The following is a 20,126-nucleotide window of genomic DNA, read 5'->3' as shown; positions in this document are numbered from 1 at the left end:
GGGTTACGGATGTGGACATATGTGCAGTAATGGAGCATCGTGTCTACAAAGCAAGGGGTTGCCCGCAAAAAGACGAAAACGTGGGAGGAGGATGACTGAGAACCATGGGCAAGTACTGTAGCCGCTGAGGTGGTGGGAGGCCCACCAAAGGGGAATATTGACTGTTGAGCGCACCCTGTGACACGAGGACATCCAATGTCGATTCCGACGGACTGTCGCACCATGGTCCCTGAAGCTGTGTTGTTAATGTTATTGTTTTTTTTTTCTTGTCCACCTCGCTCCCTCCCTGCTATCCCTCTCTCTCCCTTTCTCCCCCACCCCCCTCCTCTTTTCCCCTTCCCATGTCCCCTACCCGGAACGTAAAGAGGTGAATGTAGTAATGTGTAAATTTGAAAATCATTAAAATCTTTGATTAAAAAAAAAAAAAAAACATAACGTGCTCATATGGCTAGGAGAATGACGCCCTTCACCTAGCTGGTTTCCCAATGTCTTTCTCAATTCGTAATAAGGTTTGTAGTTCCCTTAGGGAGGTTTTCGCAGTTTCTCGGTTCTGTAAAATTCCTGATCTTCCACCATTGGGACGATGAAGCTGTTCTTGGAGTTCCTCTAGACTCCCCAGTACCACCCTTCTGTAGGACGGGCCAGCGAACTGCATTACAAATATTGTTTACTCTGTTTCCTTATGGCTTATATACTCAAAGGGTTCTTGATTGTTCTGGTTTTTCAAGTATGAAGAAAATAACAATGATAAGGGGTTTCTTCATATCTTGAAGAAGGCAAGGTTAAGGCATGAGCTGAAAAAACAGGTCTCTTGGCAGAACCTGATGTTGACCAATCATCAGTGTGTAAGAAACTGATGACGGAAGACGATTATGATCCCGCCCTTGACGATTTTGGAATGTGTACAGTGATTCTCTCCTTTGGCAGGGACTTCCCCAACTATGTGGTGATCGGATATAGAAGGAGAGCATAAACGATCCCTGGGCATCCAGCCCTTTTAGGCCCCTCTGGTGTACTTTCCAGAGTCAATAAGACTCTCTTTTATGGCGTTTCAGAGGGTTGGGGGGGGTCTCTGCTTCACAGACCACGTGTCTTCTCACTGAGGTAGGTGCTCTCAGTTCATACTATTCACTATTCTCCCTTGTTGCCTTAAGTTTCATGGAATGTCTAAAGAGGTTCTTAAACCGCTCGTCCACTCCATTCCAAGCTTTCGTTAACTCCAGTTACCTGTATTGGGGCCAGGATGTGTCGGGGTGGTCACAGAGGGTCCCCTTTATTACAAGAGATTCATGTTGTGCACACCATATTGATTACCGGGGGGATGGCCGCAAACAGGGGTAGTGTTGCAAATTGATATGAATTAAATGGAGTTCATTATATGTTACTTTTAGTGTTACAATCATTTAGAATGTATACATATTAGATCTTCACGCACGTAGAAAGATACAATATGCAAGATGAAGCTTCGGCTACCCCTTGGTAACATCTATTGCTTGCTGTGCCCCTGCAATCACCTCTGTCTATATTGTGACTTCTGACTACCTTGTAAATGTATGTATATATCCTGGCTCTATGTATATATATTATGTAATATGTAACTGCCTTCTGTAACTTTCACTGTAACCCTTCCAAACATGCGCCCTGATGCCCACGGGCAGGATGCGCAATATAAATAAAATAAATACTAAATACTAAATATTAAAACGGCAAATGCAACACGAACACAAATCCACATAATGGGGTGCTTTTCTCCACGGTTCGCTGTTACACGTGCATTCTAAGTAACAGGGCCATTCTTGACGGAAAAGAGAATGCGTTACCTAGTAAGAAGGTTGTATGAACAGGGCAAGGTTTACAGTCCCTGCAAAGGAACAGATGTTACCTTGGCCGTTGTATTACAATCTTTAGAGGGGTTAGTCATTTGTTAGGTGGTAATAAACATGAGGCCAGGGTCCGATGGTTAAGTTTTTAGTATCAGTTTAGTACCAATTGTGCGCTCACAGTCCTTCAGAAAAGAAATAGATTCACTTTCAGACTTGATTGTGCTATTTAGATTAGATTTATTCCTGTGTTGTGCAGATTCATTGTATTGTTTATCATACAATATCTCGTTATTCCAAAGATTAAGGTTGGTCATACAGATTGGTTGTATTTTTTATCATACAGTGTCTTGTTTTTTAGAAATCAAAAATAATCTGTATTCATTTCGTACATTATGAATTGTTGTTGCTTAATAAATCTTGGTTTAAAGGTACTGTCTACCTTTAAACCAAGATTTATTAAGCAACAAAAGGGGGAACACCATCACCAAAATATGTGCTTTTCTCTCCTTGTGAACCATAGCATAAACTGTGCGGAAACACGTGTTGAGAGGGATGAAAATTAATAATGGGGACCAATTTCAAGGCTACCGTCTCCTGGCCGTTCTTTTACTCACTGTTTTAGCGCTTTGTTATGCAGAATGCTAGGCCTCTACCCGGTAAGCCGGTCGGGTGGCCTGCATTCGCATCTATGTATACAATGTAGCCATGATGGACGCTTCGGCGAGATCAAGGCTCTGCTCTCACTCACATGGTGGCCATTTTAGCCTAATACTTTTGACCTCTGTTGGCCCAAGTTAGCATGCAAAATGTAGATTCAGCTGTGTCTTTTTGGGAGTCGGTGGGAACACCTATTCACTCCTTCCTTAACATGTTCCCAATTTATTCTTTCAGATTAAAAGTAAATTAAAAACAACCTGAACATGTTAAATATGTCCATAAATGGTCAGGGGCCTACATAAAATCGGTGCATAACCTGGGAAGGTATCTCTAATTTTTATTCTTGCAAAAAGTTGAAAGTCCAGTCTCATACGTCTCATGTGTGCTTTAAGTTCAACATACTAACTTTCAACGTTGCGGAGATCGAAAGCGGACGGGGGGGTTGGGCCTTCTGGAACTATGGGAAATATTTTGTAGTGGCACAATTACAATCGGTACTGGTGTGGGATCAACCGGAGGCGGAACTCCTAGACAGGTTGGTGGGAGCGGGGCAGCGCGAGTGGCGCCCGGCGGAGCTCCTGTGATACCCGCGGGGTAGTGTGGGGACATCAGTGGTTTTTGAAGCGGTACGAGAGACATGGAGGAAGTATGTGGGTGGGGCGGGGATCAAAGGCCGCTTTGCAGCTGACCTCCCGTGGGGAGCCGACCAGAAGCTTCGACAGGCAATCGGGAGGGTAGGGATACGGAGGCTACGGGAGAAGGGATGTGAAAAGGTGGGGCACTTGTTTGAGGGGGGGGCGGCTTCTGACCTGCAAGGAGTGGTGTGAAAAGTTTAGCCTACCGCAGGGGGTCTTCCTGGCATATGGGGCAGTGGTTCGGAGGTTAGCAGAGTTATGGGAGGGGATCCCCGAAGAGCCGGTGTCATGCCCGGTGCTCCATGTCTTACTCAATCAAGTAGAGGGGAGGAGACGTATCACACGACCATATGGGGCCCTTGGGGAGAAGGAGGCGAAGAGGGAGTTGAAAGTGAAAGAAAAATGGGAAGCGGATATGGGGCGCACAATCTCGAGTAAGGAGTGGGAGAAGGTCTGGGAGCAGGTGCAGAAATACTCGAGGAATGCCCGCTTTCAGCTGGTTCAATTTAATATCCTACATAGGGTATATGTTACCCGTCGGGGGCTTAAAGTGATGAACGAGGAATATTCGGGGAGGTGTCCTAGATGTGGGTTAGAGGAGGCAGGGTTTTGGCACATGGTGTGGGAATGTGGGACAATAGTGGAGTATTGGGAGGAGGTACTCAAGGGGGTAAACGGGTTAATGGAAGTTAATTTGGAACCCTCACCAGAGGTTTGCCTGTGGGGGATCCTGCCAGGGGAGAAACGGAATAAGCTACGGAATAGGATGGGCCGGTTTCTCCGGATATTGGCCAAGCGCCGTATGGCGATTGAGTGGAAGTCCCTGTTGGGTCCGACAATCCAGTTATGGAGGAAAGATGTAAGGAGGTGGGGTGAGCCGGAGTTGACTGTGCTGCAAGCATTGACGGGGAAGGAGGATGCGGGAGAGGTAACGGTCTATTGGTCCCAATTGCTGAATGATCTGGCAAAAGATAATGACCTACGCCCACCGTGAAGTGAAATATGCTGAGGGAAGGTGGCGAGGGGGGGAGGTTTGGAGATCGGTGAGCCAGAAGAAGTCTTTCTAATGACCTTGGGTTGGGAACTTTTGATGATCGACTGCTGTGCCTTATGGACGAAAGGGGATTCAGGTGGGACTTGGGTGGGATGGGAGGTGGGGGGAATATAGGGGGGATGTTGGTTGAGTCATGATGTTTGGGGGAAGGCCTGGGGGGAATTTTCTGGGGCTGGGGAAAGTTGGGTGGGAATGTTGACGGTTGTTATTTTAAAATGCCAATAAAGTGTTCTTTAAAAAAAAAACATACTAACTTTCTCCCTATGAACGACCTATTGTCAAAATAGCCTTTTTTGCCTGAAGCATCTATGCAGTTATTATTCTTATATGTTGACCCTAGCTCCCTTCCCCTGGGGTTCTACTTGCTGAATTCTACCTTCCACGCACCCCTTTAAATTAGGCTACTCCTTCCTCTCTCCCTAATACTTCTCACTCTGAACCATTGCTCACTTTGCCCCGCTCCGTTTAGATGACACGATGCAAAGATACATAGCAATTCGCTCTCCTCTCAAACCAGGGCTTCAGTCACAGTCTTGGCCCTAAGATGTCAAATGTCAAGCTCCACAAGCCATAGTCCCACTAGAGTATGTGCCTTTGTGTTTACTCTTCCTGCCTCGCTGGTCTGTTCACAATCCAGAGAAAGCATGATAGGTCCCATTTTGTATTCATCCCCCTTGGGGTTAATAACTCCAGATCCTCTATCCACTTAATCTCTCTCTGCAATATTCATTTCTTTAGATTACCTCCTCTCTTTGACATTGTCACTCTTTCTAATATTACAAACATCTGTGCTATGGTATGTTTCACTTCCAGAAAGGGACTTGTTACTGGGGATTTTAAATTCTTCTTTCTTACATTTGATGTGTGCTCTGTCCAGCATTTTTTTCCCCACATAATAAAGGCCACAAGGGCACTTTATGCCATAAATCACGTTGGTGGAGTCACAAGTGCTTTAGTGTCTCAAAAGGAATTTTCTTTTTATCGTATAGGAATGTGTGATATGTCTCCTTTTATAATTTTCCTGCAATGCTTGTAGTTATGGCATGGTTGTCTACTTCTAAATTTGGTCTTGTTCTGATGTTCTTCAAAATCCGCTCTCACTTACATATTCCTTAATGCTAGACGTTTCTTGTAAGCAAACAGAGGTTCTGGAAAAAGTCTCTCTAGTGTATTATCTAATTACATAATCTCCTAATTCTTTTTGATAATCCCCTTGATTTTACTGCTTTGTCCTGAATAGGTGTTGACATACACCAATGCTGGATTATCTTTGCTTGCTTTAGATTTAAGTAGATCCTCTCTAGATATTTGTTCCATATTGCTTGATACTGGTTCTATTAGTCCTGGGTCATACTTTCTCTCCACAAATTTCCTTTTCCAATTCCTTTGCCTGCACCTTGTTCTTCTGCTAACGTAATATTTCTTCTATAGCTCATTAATTGCCTGATTGTAACACTTTCAAGAGTACTTTTTTGGGTTAAAGCCTGTGTGCAGGAGTAAGCTGTTCCTGTAGGTGTTCTTTCTAAAGATTTTCGTGTTCAGCTTATTGTTCTCAACATACGCTTCCACATCAAGAAATTGAGCATTGTTTAGACAGTGTTCTGTTGTAAATTGTATCCGAGGATGCATATTATTCATCATTGTGAAGAATTCTTCCAACTCATTAAACAGACCTTTCCAGATACCAAAGGCATTATCTATGTATTTGGTGTAGAGCCCCAGATTATTTTTCCACCTTTCTGATTTCAAGACAAATTCTGTCTCTAGCTACAACATGTACCTGTTAACATAGCTCGGGGCAATTGCTGCCCCCATTCTGGTACCAGATATTTGTAGAAAGTGTTGATCCTAAAACCTGAAAAAGTTGTTGGTAAGTACTAGTTTCAGTAGCGTCAAAATGAATACCTTGTCTGCCTTGCAGTCATCACTCGAGAGTAATAACCACCCCATCGCTTACAGATATGATGTGTGGTGTTTGTGCATAATGATGAGACATCCATAGTGGATAGTATGTCCCGTCCTTGAACGAAATCCACCTCTTTCAGTTTTATAGGAAGGCACTTGTATCTCGAAGGTAAGTTTGGCTGCTTTGTATCAGTGATTGTATAGCTTTATATAGGTACTGTGGTAATGGTTCCAGTTCACTACCTATTGCTGCAATGATTGGTCTTCCTGGTGGATCAGTTGAGCTTTTATGAATCTTTGGTAGTATATATATCGGGTGATCCACTGTCAGGAAGGTTTTTGTGTGTTCGGTTATCACATTTTGTCGCTCTGCCTCTTCTACCACTTCTTTTATTAGAGCTATGACCTGTTCCGTAGGGTCAAATTAAACTTCTTTGTACGTTTCCTTGCCATCTAATTGTCTGTAGATGTCCTTTAGATGATCGGCTCAGTCTACCCACCACAGGTCACGTTACCATGACCCAATCTCTGTCCTTCTGTAGAACCAACTGGTATGATGCTTTCCTTGCGTCTTACGAACAATGTACTTCTGGTAATTCGGGATGTTCTGGCACTCCTTCTCTTGTTTGGCTTACCTCTTACCTCTTACCCACCAGCCACCAACTTTCAGTTAAACATAGCGTTTGGTGTTCTGCCTCCATTCTGGATGCCTATTCGCTTCTTCGTTTCTGCTTTCTACACGGCCAACACTCTGCCGGCGTGCTAGACATAATCAGTTCCCTTGATCCAAACACTCCACGCCCCTTGCTTGACCTTCTCGGGTCTGCCTTCGGGTGACCTTTAGCTTCAATCTGTCTTTCTCTGGTTCTTAATTTCCCTCTCCAACTCGACTGTTCCATGTCTAGTACACACTCTGGGATACTTCCCGGTACCCTTCCACCTCTGTTGGTTTCTGATGCCCTGATGTGGTAGGGTTCGCCCTGACATACTGTCCATTCCATTGACTACAGCTGTTCTATTGTTTTTCCTGCTTGCTTGTAGCATTCTTGGGAGCTTCTTTGTTTCAGTACCTGCACCATCAGGGTGGTTCGATGTTTCAGAGTAACGCATGGTTGTAGACATGAATAGACCCATAAGTGTCAGGTCCTACTATCAGCCTGCCTGGTTGGGTTTAAAGGGGCTGTGCCTCCAAATCGTGGCATTATCCCCAGGAGAGGCGTCTCTCCATGAGATCCTCCCACATGTTACCACCCCATACGGTCCCTAGGGATAGCAGCGTCACCTCCCTAGCCTCATGGAGAGAGGTTCTCCCTTGGGGAGAAGGGACGACATCGGAAGGTCACAACACTTAGAATGATACGCATAGAATGGGGTTCACAGGTGCAGTCATCAACTGTTTCTGCTCCTACCTCTGACAGAGGTATGAAGCGGTCTAGATGAGTAATTTAGAACACAGGTCTCTAAATTCTATCCAGTGAGCTTCATTCTCTACATGAAACCACTTGGGTCATGTCTCAATGACACAGACATTTCATTTCACTTCAACGCACAGAAGATAATTTATCACAAAGCGCATTAGACGCAGAACATTTCAGGAAATGCCTCTCCTCCATCCAAGCATCGATAGCAAGCACTTACCAATTTCACCAAAACTGAATTTGTCCTAATAAACAATCCGTCTAAGGGCCTGATCACGACTTTGGCGGCAACGCCGGCGGTATTACCGCCGACAGTATTAGCCCTACCGCTGAACTACCCGGCGCTAATAGCACCGGATCACAAGTTCGGCGGTAATGTTAATCTCCATTCCCCATTGAGCCCATTCGGGAATGCCCCATTCCCCGTTGGGCTCAATGGGGAATTTTTCCGCTCTTACCGTCGGCGGATTTCCCGCCGGCGGTAATAGCGCACATTTTCGGCGGATTTCCCCCCAGCTCAGAGCTGGGGCGAAATCCGCCGAAGTCCTGGTTTAAAGCCCAGACCACCTGGTATCAACGAGCGCCATTCCAGAAGATACCCTTAATTGTACCTGAGGATTTCAGATTCAGGCCCTGGTAATCTTACACCATGATGGAGGCAACAGCTTCGTCGTCGGCATCCAAGCCACACACCGGGCCCCTTTCAGGGTCGTTCAACGCGCTGCTGCATGTCTCATGATGGGAACTAAGATATTTGACTACATCTCCCCATCCTAAGGGAAGTACACTGGCTGACCGTCTCAGCCAGGATAGTCTTTCAAAACAGCTTGAAACACAAATAAGGCAGCTGCTGCCCGCACTCCAGCCTACCTAGACGCAAAACCTGCATACCTTTTTAGAGCCAGATGATTGTGAGGTTTAAGACTTAACTAGAATGCAAGGGAAGCCCTGGTTTTGCCCCAGCCTACTGGAACACACTCTTGATTTCCTTCCTGAACTGTAGGCGCAGTCCTGTGTGTAAACAAGTTCCTGCTATTCTTGGTATAGCTAGGTGTCACTTAGGGCCTGCTATTCCTAGGTTTATACCACCCCTGTGTTATGAGATCTACAAAGTACTATAACCTTTCAACAACCTGTGTTATCACAAATTACTTGTACAGCATTCCTAGCTAGGTTTACACTGTATAAACCCAAATAAAAAATGTTGCAAAATCTATACAGATAATGGCAACACCTACACCCCTGACATTGTAAGAGAGGTTACTACCTCCAGTTCAAGGACTGTTCCTCTAGTGCCACCGGAAGGTCCTCTGGACCCTGTGACCCTACTGCTGACAACAACGGTCATTGTTCAGTCTAGCACAGGGTGCCAGCCTGTTCCTTCTGCCCTGGTGGTGCCTTCACCTGCAGCAACCTAGGCTCTCTTGTCTGCAGAAAATCCTGCCTTGCCACCACCCTTCTATCCAGGATGGGTGGCCATGTAATGCACACAAATGCATAGGAGGAGACACTCTTTGGTGCATTTCCCATGCGAACACGCATTTAAATCCCCTACTAGCCCACACTCCCACCCACAACACACCCCCACTCCCAACATAACCAAACCCTACTTACCTTTCCTTCACGCTTTGTCCCTGCGGCGCCAGTTCCCTTTCACTTCCGTGATTGGGAACCGGCGCCGCCAGATCCTTTTCTTTTTTTTTTTTTCTTTTTTATTGAGGCTGCAGGGGTTTCTTCTCGGGCGTGCTGTGTGGGTCTTTTTTCTTCATTTGGCGGGATGTGGGTGTTCGTCCCCCACAACACCCCTCTCACTACAGAGAGCAGGGGTTGCGGGGGACAACCCTCCAGCCCCAAGTCCGACCACACCAAAACACACACCACGAAAAGTTTGGACTTTTGGTAGTCTGAACTTTTCGTGGTGTTTGTTTTAGGTCTTTAGGACTTTTATAGTCGGTAAAATCTTTAATTAATACCTTAATACGCAAGTTATTTTTTGTGTGTAGTCCCAGAATCCATTTAGACTTCTCTATAGCCTTATTGGAGTCTGGTCTTTGATAACCAAATCAATTGCGTATATCATCCATGGGATCTTGACTCCCTGAATTCTTGGAGGAAAGGCCTTTCCCACAGATTGAGATTCTTTCAGGTCTGAGAGGTACAAAGTGATTAGGGCCGATGCCAGGGGGCATCCTTGTTTTAAGCCCCTAAACGTGTGTATTTCCCTTGAGTAAATCCCTTGATCTATTAGACGAATCCTCACGGATGTTCCAGTGTATAGCGCCTTTATCGCCTCTAGGAGATCCTGGGGACAATTCCAGTTCTCTAGTTTTTCACACAGGCGTTCTCTCCTTATGCTATCGAATTCCTGTTCCGGATCTATGAAGGCCATGTAAAGTTGTCTTTTTTCTTTCATCGCTTTTATTTTCAATAGATTTGATGGGAAAATGTTCCAGCTGATTCCCACACCCTTTACAAAACCAGTCTGTCTGGCATCCATGCATCCTGCCTTTTTGGTGCAGGTTTGCAGTTCTCTCAGCAGAAGTTTTACAAATATCTTTCCCAGGATGTCGAGCAGGGCGATAGAGCGGTAGTTTTCCAGCTTTTCCCCTATCACCCATCTTGTAAATTGGTACAATTAGGGCGGATCTCCAAGTGGCTGTGACATCTCCAGCTCTTACATTTTGTTTAAATAGGATGTCAGCAAACCCAATCCAAAATTCCAGCACCTCCTTCAGAATGGAATTCATAATTCCATCTGGACCAGGTGCCCTAGGAGTGCTTAGTTTGTTTATTATGAAGATTAGGTCCACATGTCAATATCGATCTTATTTTCCATTATTTGTCCTGGCTTAACCTTGGCAAACAAGGTTGAATAGTGAGCAAACCATGATGTTTCAGAACCTTGGTTGGTCATGACTGGTGACTGGACATTTCTGTTATTTAACACATCCCACAGGCCTCGGGTGTTCTCTTGGCATATCATGGTTTCCTTATCATTTTGGGCTTGCAAGGGTCTGGAGGCTTTCAACCAATTTCTGTACTTTTGTTTTTGTTTATTTATGTTATCTCTATTGGCTTCCTGCCCTCCTTTTTTAAGCTTCTCAAGTCCGCCCTTAGGGCTTTCTTTGCCTCGATAACTTCCAAGTTGTACTTGTGTATGGGTTTAAACCTTCCTTTCTCATGCCTTGATTCAGTTTGTTCCTTGTCATTTCAAAGCCAGCTGTACTCTAGGCCTGTCACGTGGCCTGATTCTCAGACGTTTTCTTCCTGGTCTACCTAAAGTGTATCTCCAACTTTCATCATCTTGGTAGTTGGTCTACTTACCCATTTGATTTTCAATAAATCATGGTCACTAGCGTTCATCACTTCAAAGGTAACCACTTGTTTCCATACATTCAGAGAGACAAAGCAGTAGTCCAATATCGCCTTTTGTGACCCTCTTCTCCATGTTGGTTGAGCCGGTACATCACCTCTGATCTGCGTATTCAACCTCTCTTTTCCATAGAGCAGCACGCTTTGAAAGTTTCACATTGGATGGGCCGGTCACCAAGGCATCTAACACAATGATATTTAAATCTCCACAGATAATTATGTGAGGTTTGTCAATTTTCGTATTAATCTCATCAATTGTCTCCATTACTTCATTAATAAATCGCAATTCTGTGCACTTCAAGGGATTCCAATATAAATTGAATATGATCATTTTTTCCTACCAGTTTCTAGTGTCAACATCTCAGTATAGCCATTACGATTTTGTACAGCCATCACAGTCAACCCTATCTCCACCTTTATTAATGTTAGTAATCCTGAATGTGGTGTCCTGTTGATCCTTTCAAAGCAGGGTTCAAATGGCAAGTATAACCCTCACACTGTCCTACTGATCTTATTCAAGTTTCCTGAAGACACATGATTCCATAGGCCCGGAGTTCCATACATTTGTCATTCAATAGATGGGCAAACCCCCTTGTGTTCCAGGAGCCTATTAGTAGATGGGCTCCACTGGGCGTAGTTTGGCATTAGTTGTTTGCGGGCGCTCCCAGTGTATCTGCTAGCCATGACCAATCTTCAGTCGGAGCCAGTGTAGTTCTGCCTTGCTGCGACGTTATTAGCACGCCCGGTTGGGCGGTCGAACTGTAAACCACAACTCTGATGCTTAACAGTACTCCACCCTTCTTCTGATGTGTCGGACCTGGACCGCAGTTGAGCCTGATGGAGCGCCTTTATAATTTTAACTTCTCTTTTAGGTTTCAGCGGGGTCGTGGTCTTCTCTCTGTCAGAGACCTCTCTCAAATCAAAGGGCAAGAGGTAATCCACAGCCTCCAATAGTGCAGTTTGAATCTGGTCCAATTTTAAATATAAAATGACCCAATCCATCCGCTGTTCATTGACGCTTCTGAATTTATAAATCTTACCTTAGGTGCGTGATGGAGTAGTTTGATCATGTTTCTTCTATTTAGGATTAAATTGTCGTCAGTCTGTAGGAGTCTTTCTAGGCTGACCACAATAACTTCCTGCGACATAGCCTGGTCCTCTCGCCATTCGGTATTGCATGATTGGATCGCCTTTGGCTTGTTCTTTTCGATCATACATTTATCCCATCCTTGCACTCTCCGATCCCTCTTATTTTGATTTTCTCCAAAGTCTAGGAGGAACACTCATAAGTTAAGTCTGATGTATTTGTCGTTCTTAGGTTTCCTTCTCTCTCCATCTGAGTTATGCTAACCTCTGTGTCCGGCGGTAGATTTTCATTCCTTGAACACTATCACAGAGTTCCCATCCTCTTCTTGTAAACATTCCAATAAATCTGTGAGGTTGTGATCTCTTTCAATATCTTCCTCACTAGATTCTCGAGTCTCTGATCTGATTGGGCCTTTGGGTATCAATGGTCTTTCTAAGATCATCTTTTTTGCCAATTGAATCTTTTTGGAATTTGTGTCGATGTTTTTAGTTCCCGGAGAACTAGTTAGATTGCACATAAAGGCTCTTGAACCGTTAGATTTAATTTTTTCGGGGACGATTGAATATTCTTAGACTTTTTTTTGGAGCTCTGTTTGCTTGCAGGCTCTTGTTGGGGGTCTGTACAGTGACTGGTCCTTTTCCGAGGTGAAACTGCACTGGTTACCTGGCTACCCTCTGATCTCGGGCCCAGGTCCCCTCCCCACTAGCTGCACACTTGCACTGCGCCCCTGGCAACCCTTGCACTCAGGGACTGTTTCTTTATCCCTACAACCCCTACTAGCACTTGAACCCTGATGTCTTCCCTTACCCTTTCATTTGCCACCAGCTGGCCACACGTTTATTTATGGTCTTTATTTATTTCACTGTTATCCTTTGTACTGCACTGCCCCCTTCCCCTTCCCCGCACTTTTCCCCTTCCCCCCTCCCCTGCACTTGCACAATCTCAATGTTACCTGGCCTAGCATGATTGTTGTCTGTCCTCCCTCTGTTTCTCATCCCTTGCCTCGTTGCGCCTTGAAACACTTGTGTACAGGCGCGATATAAATATCATATCATATATCAATTTGGAAAAGATGTTATGGGGCACTTTAGGGTGTATTGGTTCTCCCAACATCTTCTCCCCATCTGATAACATTACGACCAATCTGATGTTCACCCTCTCACTTGATCTTCTGATCTCAATTTGAGCCTGGTGATCTTGTTGAATAGCCTCTATATTTTCCCCACTCTGAGTCTCAGATTGATTGACCGGGCCTGTGGTATTTATTGTCTTGATGTTCTTTCTCTGATAAGTATACAATCATTTGAGGGAAATTGGTTTTTCCATACTGACTGGTCTTTTTGAGGTTTTCCTTTTGTTTTGATCCCCCTTCAACAGGCTTGATCCAGTTTCAACTAATGTGCCCTATTTATAATGCTTCCTCATCCACTTGCAGTTGGCTAAAAGCGCTTACATCAAAGTGCTTTTATCAGTGATCTCTCCTCTAGATAGATCACTTAGCCTACTCTGCCACTGTGCTGATACGTCATCCTCTTTGTTCAATCTGTCTTGAACTGAGGCTGTACATCTCTCTAGAAAAAGAATTTTAGAGTGTAGCATTGCTGTTAAGGTGGATTAGTCTAGTAGTGTTGGACTCAAAGTTTCATACAATTTGGTAAACGTTGCTAGGGAGAGTGAAAGGGCCGCCATTACGTTGTTTTGGACAGCGGTCATTGCTTCTGATGATAAGCTAGCCTTCAAGTTTTGTCCTGTAGGGTTAAGAAGTTTCTGTGGTGAAGTCTTCTATGAACTCTGTAGATTGATCAGATATTGAAGTCTGTCACCATTTTGTCTACTGTTTTGTGATGATCATGTCTTTCACATCTTTCCCACCCGTCCTTTTTTCTAATTGGTGGTATGAGTGAAGGTGCCATAGTCGCTTTTATTGCGTCAGTTTCCTTACATGTTGTATTAGGAGTATCCCTATCCACTGTTGGAGTCCTCTCTAGATCTTGATCATTCTCCACAGTTTCTGGAGAGGCCAAACTCCTCCTTTTTTGGTCTCAGTCTGTATTCATTTTCTAGGGGGTGTTTCTTATAATTTATAATGGTGGCAATGTTCTGTGTAAATTCAGTTAAGTCCCGGTTCAGTCTCCCTATTAGCGACAGTTGCAGAATCTAATCCGGATTTGACATTGGTTGTTGTGCTTCCATAGAAATGGGGAGTTAGCCCCTACACATTGTTCTATGGCTGCCATCACCAGGATCGGTGTGCTTAACGCCGACCTTTTGTTGTGTATTAATAGCTCACATTTAAGAACTTCTGTCTGGATTTTAATCCCCAAATGTATGTCTGTAGGCTGGGGAATTTCCATCTTTGTCCCACCACCTTTTGTCTTTTGGGGCTCATGAGTGATATTATGCCCACTTTAACTTCTGTAAATGTTTTGTGAGCATTCGATTCACATAAGGCGGTTACCACTTGTTGCAGCACAGTTGCTGCTCCATCATCCTGGACAGTTGTCATGGTACAAATGTGAACAGAATGTAAATCTGAGAGGGAGGTATTGGCTATTATTGCTGTTTTATTTCCCATCAATGATCCTATTACAGGAGAAAAGGGAGGGGGCAGGAGGCGGGCAGAGTTACCTCAACGTCGCTTGCCCCCGGGGGAGCTGCGGCATCCAGGAGTTTCATTTGACGTCTAGCTCACGGTCCAACTCTCTGCATGATGTTATCACGAGGGCAGATGAATCAAGTATTGTCGCCGACGCTGGTTCTAACACCTCGTCTCTCGATCCACAGTAACACTCTGCAACACACTCTGCAAGATTAGTTGGAGAGTAGCTCCTCCTCTGCTTACAATGGACAAAGTGAAAAGACTCTCAGCAGTCTCTCGCAGTCACAGCGTCTCACGGATGCCACAGTAACACTCTGCAACACACTCTGCCATTGTCCATTGCTTTTCTCTAAGCTGCATTAAGTGATTACTTACATTATGCATGGAAGAGCTCCTCCTTATCCAAGCCACATTCTGAACATGACTGGATTCAAAATGATCTCACCGTTGATGGGGAATGATCTACAATTCTAAACTTATGCAAGTCGGTGTAGGAAAATGTCCTTCCATTAATACATTTTGGCAAAAGAAAAAACGTGTGTTCTGGGATTGGAACCAATGTGGTCTTATAGGATTGATGGCAACTTGAGTTGAAGAACATACAGTGGATTTTATATTAATGAGAAAGGGTAGAGCGGAATCATGATGCATTAGTTTAGTTGGTGCTTTCTCTGGCCGAATCACAGGTATGGAAATCTTTCCCAGATAAGCAGATTGATGTAGAGAAATCTGGCAGTAGGCATGAACAACGTTTTCCTACCGACAATTAGAATGTCAGTCAAGGAACCTTTTTTTCTATATCTTGTGGTGTATTTTTGCTTTAAGAATGCTACATCCACGTTACAGTTTTGCATTATTCACTCTATAGAAGTTTTTCAAGCAAATCATAGAAGCTCTAGTGTTGTATCACTTTTGCATTTCCATTTGTGTTTCATTATTTTTTCTTTTTTTTTGACTGGTCCATGAACAGTAAACACAGTAAACTCAAAAAGCATTTAGCCACACTTTAACTTGAAAAGGGTTAGACTAAAGGACTGTTTTGGAATATTACTTATCTTGACATAATAGGCATCATTAGCTAATAGGAGGGCGTTCGGAAATTCTCATGTTTCATGCAGTATGTTGCTTTAATACACAATAGAAACAGTCTGGTAGGATTGCTACAATTCGCATTCTTTTCACATTGCCTTTCTTTTTTTGCTCTCAGGAAAGGATCAGTCATCATTGGATCTGCACATGCTTCCAATGCCGTTCAGTCCCCACCCTCTGTTCGGCAAGGAATCCGGTTCCTCTAAACACAGTGACCATCATCATCACCACCACCACCATCACCATGATCACAAGAAGAAAAAGAAGAAGCACAAGCATAAGCATAAACACAAGCACAAGCATGAGAGCAAAGAAAAGGAACGTGAGCCTTTCACCTTTTCAAACAGTCCTGCGAGTGGGCGTTCAATTCGATCGCCCTCGCTTTCAGACTGAGACGATATTCATTGAACCAATAATGAGAAGATTCATTCAGTATTTTGAAGAATGTGTTCCACTAAAGACTTTTTTGTTATAAACTTGAAAAGTACTTTTTGTGAGTCTTATACTTTTATAACCGGTTTCTACTTCACTCTTACTTTACAGCCATTCTCATGTGTGTATGTATTTATAATATAAATTAGTTGAGTTATGTTTTGCAGATAGCCCTGCTTCACTCTACATTTCCCTCTTTGACGTTTTTTCTTTTGTGTTAATAAGCAGCCTGTCATTTATGAGTGCTACGTGCACAGACTGTAAACATCCCCACGGGTCACTCACCCAATTCTAGGCTAAAGTACATTTGAAAGGGTTTGTGCGATGTCTGTCTAAGGCAGTCTTTCAAGTGCTGGATTTCATTACCAGTGGGACATGCCTGTAGTGACTGTGATTTTTGTTTTATTTTGTTGTATCCAAATTTCTTTCGAACTTTACACAGACAACCATAGATGGCATTTTCTTAAAACTAGTAAGAGTAACATGCCACTTTTTATAGAACCTTTTAAACAAATGATGCACTGATACGCACAGTAAATGTATAATAATGTAACAAATAGCTAATTTAAGATATTTTGGGAAAGGTCCTTAAAATGCAATAAGGTTTGCAATTATTAATGAGGGATTGGGTGTAGTTTGTTGAATAGCATATTATGTTTTCAGCCCTGCTCACATATGTTGTAAACATATGTTTCATCTTTGAAAGTCATTCAGAATAAATTCAGATTTTCTGGATCTACTAAATTAGAGGGTGTGTAGCCTGATGGTCATTGCTTAATCATCAGAGGTATTTTGCCTTTGACTGTTGCATGTTGTTTGACAGCTGCATGTTGTTTGACAGCTGTGCGTGTGCTGCACACTTTTAGACCTGTAGTTCAGTTTTATGATGTTCTCTGATGTACTATTTAAATCAATGTGTTAACTTTTACATATAATGTTTTTGGTTATTTAAAATATTGTGTTGATTTTACCTCCACATTATACGGTTTGCAACACACCTCAAGGATGAAGCATTTTGTACTTGCCATTTTCATTGGCGAAGCCTTTCTTTGAGAAAGATGTGGAGATGCATTTTTATTCTTTTTTTAACCTATAATTTATGTATCGATAACATTGCTGTCTTCAGAAAGACATTGGTGAAAGCATCCAAGCTGTAGTAATAGATATGTTATTTTGACACAGTCGCTTGGTATTAGCATTCAAGAACAGGTTTATTAAACAATTTTCTACTAACATTTCTTTGTCTTTTTTGTGTGTCTGGGTGTAAACAGTCAGCATTGCCATGTAGAAGCAATATGTATGATATTAATAAAGTAAAGACGCAGGTTTCCTTAACAAATTGTGTTGATCCAAAATGTGAAGCAATTGTACAATCCTCTAAGTAGCCTGAATTCCTGATGCTCCAGTCTTTTGATTCCCTCTATTCTGAGAACTCATCTAGTAAGATCTGCCCACAGCCTGACTCCCAGTATATGAACCCTCTATCTTCAGGTATTTCTCCTGTCCAAGAGCTGTGAGGTTGCCTTCACAGCATAAGCTCTTTAAAAGCACAATTAAAAAAAGTAAAAGGCGAAGCCAGCAGTTTCGGATTTCGTAAAGGCAATGGAAAAAAGCATCTGTGGGTAGCCGTGGGGGAAAGAGACAAAACCAATGGACAAAAAGAACGGAAATGTATGTGAAAACCAGTTCATTACAAAGGTAACATTACCCAAGGGGGCAAGTGCTTCCAACTAAAGTGGAGTACTCTTTAAATATACAGAATTGCATTATTAAGCATCACTGGAGGCAGTGGTGGGATCAGGTGTGTAGGATGGTGGAGAGTGCAGGGGGAGGTTCCTTTTTAACAAGTAAGTGAAGAAAGATTAAGCTGAGCTTTGAAGAGGTCCTTAGTTGGGCTGGCTTTGATTGTTATGAGTTGTGGGTTCCACTGTAGCAGGGCTAGTAGGCAGAAAGAGCAAAAGCGAGACGGGGGCACAGGTAGGGTATGGAACAGTGAGGTTTAGTGTAGAGGAGGATCTGAGGGAACAATATAATAAATGTACTAAGATGCCAACAGACAGGTACTGAGGAATAAGACCATTGATAGCTTTGTAGACTAGGAGAAGGAACTTGAAAAGGGGTCCATTGTGCGTGGAGAGCCAACTAGCATGTCAGTAGGTAAAAGTTGAGGAATTTGTCTTGAGGGAAGAACCGTAGAGATAAAGGCGAAGGAGTAGGCTTGAGCAGTAGTTAAGTTTGCTGAGCACAAGAGTGGAGTTTAGAGTTTTTGTAGAAAGAATTAGTAAGAAAAAGATTAATTTTCCCAAATGTTGAGGAGGTTAATATGAGCAGTGGCTGTCAAGAATTGTTGCATTCATATGACACTATTAAAGAGTGGTTGCAAGATACTGCCACTTAATGTGCCCCTGCTCTGCTTGGTCTGTAATTTAAAGTCACCCACTGCTGGCGCTAGCTGAACCTCAAAACTGGTTCTTTTCTGCAAACTGCTAAAAGTAGATTTTGAATATTCAGATATCTACTTACCTGTGTTCAATGCTAGACTGGGGTGTGCAGGAGAGTAGGAGTAGTCATTTAGGTTTATGTTGACCATAGGCCTCAAGTTCTCTTCTGTAACCTACATTAGGTAATGTATATATTATGTTTCTAGGTAACATTACACATTTTTCTCTACAAATGTTAAATGTTTTAATAAAACGCAATGCAGATGCTAAGGTTGAAAATAGAGCAATAAAGGCAATAAGTACACTTTAAAATGTGCCCCCATTTAAAAAAATATTTTCCAGGGCAAAAAGCAAGCTGGACTTCCCCTTGGACAGATTGGCTCACCATGGAAGGCTAGTGAGGTAAATGCACTGCTGGTGTACTTTTCTGTCAAGTTTTATAGACCTGATGGACAGCTGGGCGCATCAGGGCACTAAGGTGTGAACTGTTTTTGTTAAAGCAACTGCTTTTGATCTTTCCCGTCAATGCACTCCACTGTTTTTCTTAAGCAGAGCACATTGGTAGGTGTAGCACTATTTATGAAAAATGTCAACCTTATCGTGACCGTGTTTATTTGCACACCACTGTCCATCCGCTCAACCCTTTGTGATCTGTTTTGCATGCACATACATGATTTAGAGGAAGAGAGCAGCAGTGTCTAACTCTAACAGGGACCCATTGGTATGCAAATAAGACCTACTTGATCTCTGGAGAATAAATGATGGGTGCTGGGCAGAGATATTAAAATGCATAAGACTGCATAGCAAACTGGGTAATTGGTACGCTGGCAGTAATTTTAAACTGGAGGCATTTGCAATTTGCTTTTGTTAAATGTTTTATTGAAGTTCTTCAAAGGCAAATTTACAGTAATATGCTCTGGCAAATCCTATGTGTTTGGGTTTGCAAATGTGATGATTAGCCATTTTTTCCCATGGAGTTTCTTCAAAAAACCTACCCACTAAGTCTTGAAAACCAGAATATTTGACTTTGCCAAGTTCTGTTTTTAGCTGATTTTAACCTACTGTGGGGCAATTCTTGCTCGAAAGGTGTACACATAAACATGTTTACACTCACGTGACGTGAGTGTAAAAATTCGGAGAAAAACAAAATGCTTGACTTCATTATCTGTCCTCTTAAATACCCCTTAAATCCAACAACGCAGCCCACTGACTAGACACTGATTTTCTTCAACATTCTTTGGAAATGGCAATCAGCTGTTCATTGCTTTTCTTTTGACTTGGATGGTTTTGCTTCACCTCCTATCACTCTTGAGCACTTGTGTGGGGTCATGTTGGATCTCCTTGTAAATTGCACAGATGAGACGCTTATGATTACTGTTATATGTAAGCAGTACCATCCGTGCTGTTTCGATACGTTTTGTCAATGGGTGTATAGATAACATGGAAATCTAGGGAGATACGTATTTCCGTAATAGATTACGCCCATTAACAAAACAGGAATTTCTGCCTGCTTTCTCTGTTCATGGCAAGGAGCATTTACATGGGTTCCTATAAAATATGCCTCTATATCCGCCCACATCAAAATCACATGCAAACAGAACACATCCAAATGAA

General features: G+C 43.0%; 1 protein-coding gene across 2 annotated transcripts in view; it reads left to right on the top strand.

The window, feature by feature from the left end:
* The window catches only part of TAF2 (TATA-box binding protein associated factor 2), a 2,148,555-nt gene extending 2,131,249 nt beyond the window's left edge, over positions 1–17,306 (top strand). For both annotated transcript variants that reach the window (XM_069621552.1, XM_069621551.1), the window contains exon 27: positions 15,758–17,306. In XM_069621552.1, coding sequence (XP_069477653.1) covers positions 15,758–16,032 — 275 coding nt within the window. In that variant the 3' untranslated portion in view covers positions 16,033–17,306. The remainder of the gene's footprint in view (positions 1–15,757) is intronic.
* The last annotated feature ends 2,820 nt before the right edge of the window (positions 17,307–20,126 follow it).

The sequence above is a fragment of the Ambystoma mexicanum genome, chromosome 5q, assembly GCF_040938575.1.
Source record: "Ambystoma mexicanum isolate Mex_15411 chromosome 5q, UKY_AmexF1_1, whole genome shotgun sequence".
NCBI classification, from domain to species: domain Eukaryota; kingdom Metazoa; phylum Chordata; class Amphibia; order Caudata; family Ambystomatidae; genus Ambystoma; species Ambystoma mexicanum.
Note: the sequence above shows the minus strand (reverse complement) of the source record. Positions and strands in the feature narration are given on the sequence as shown.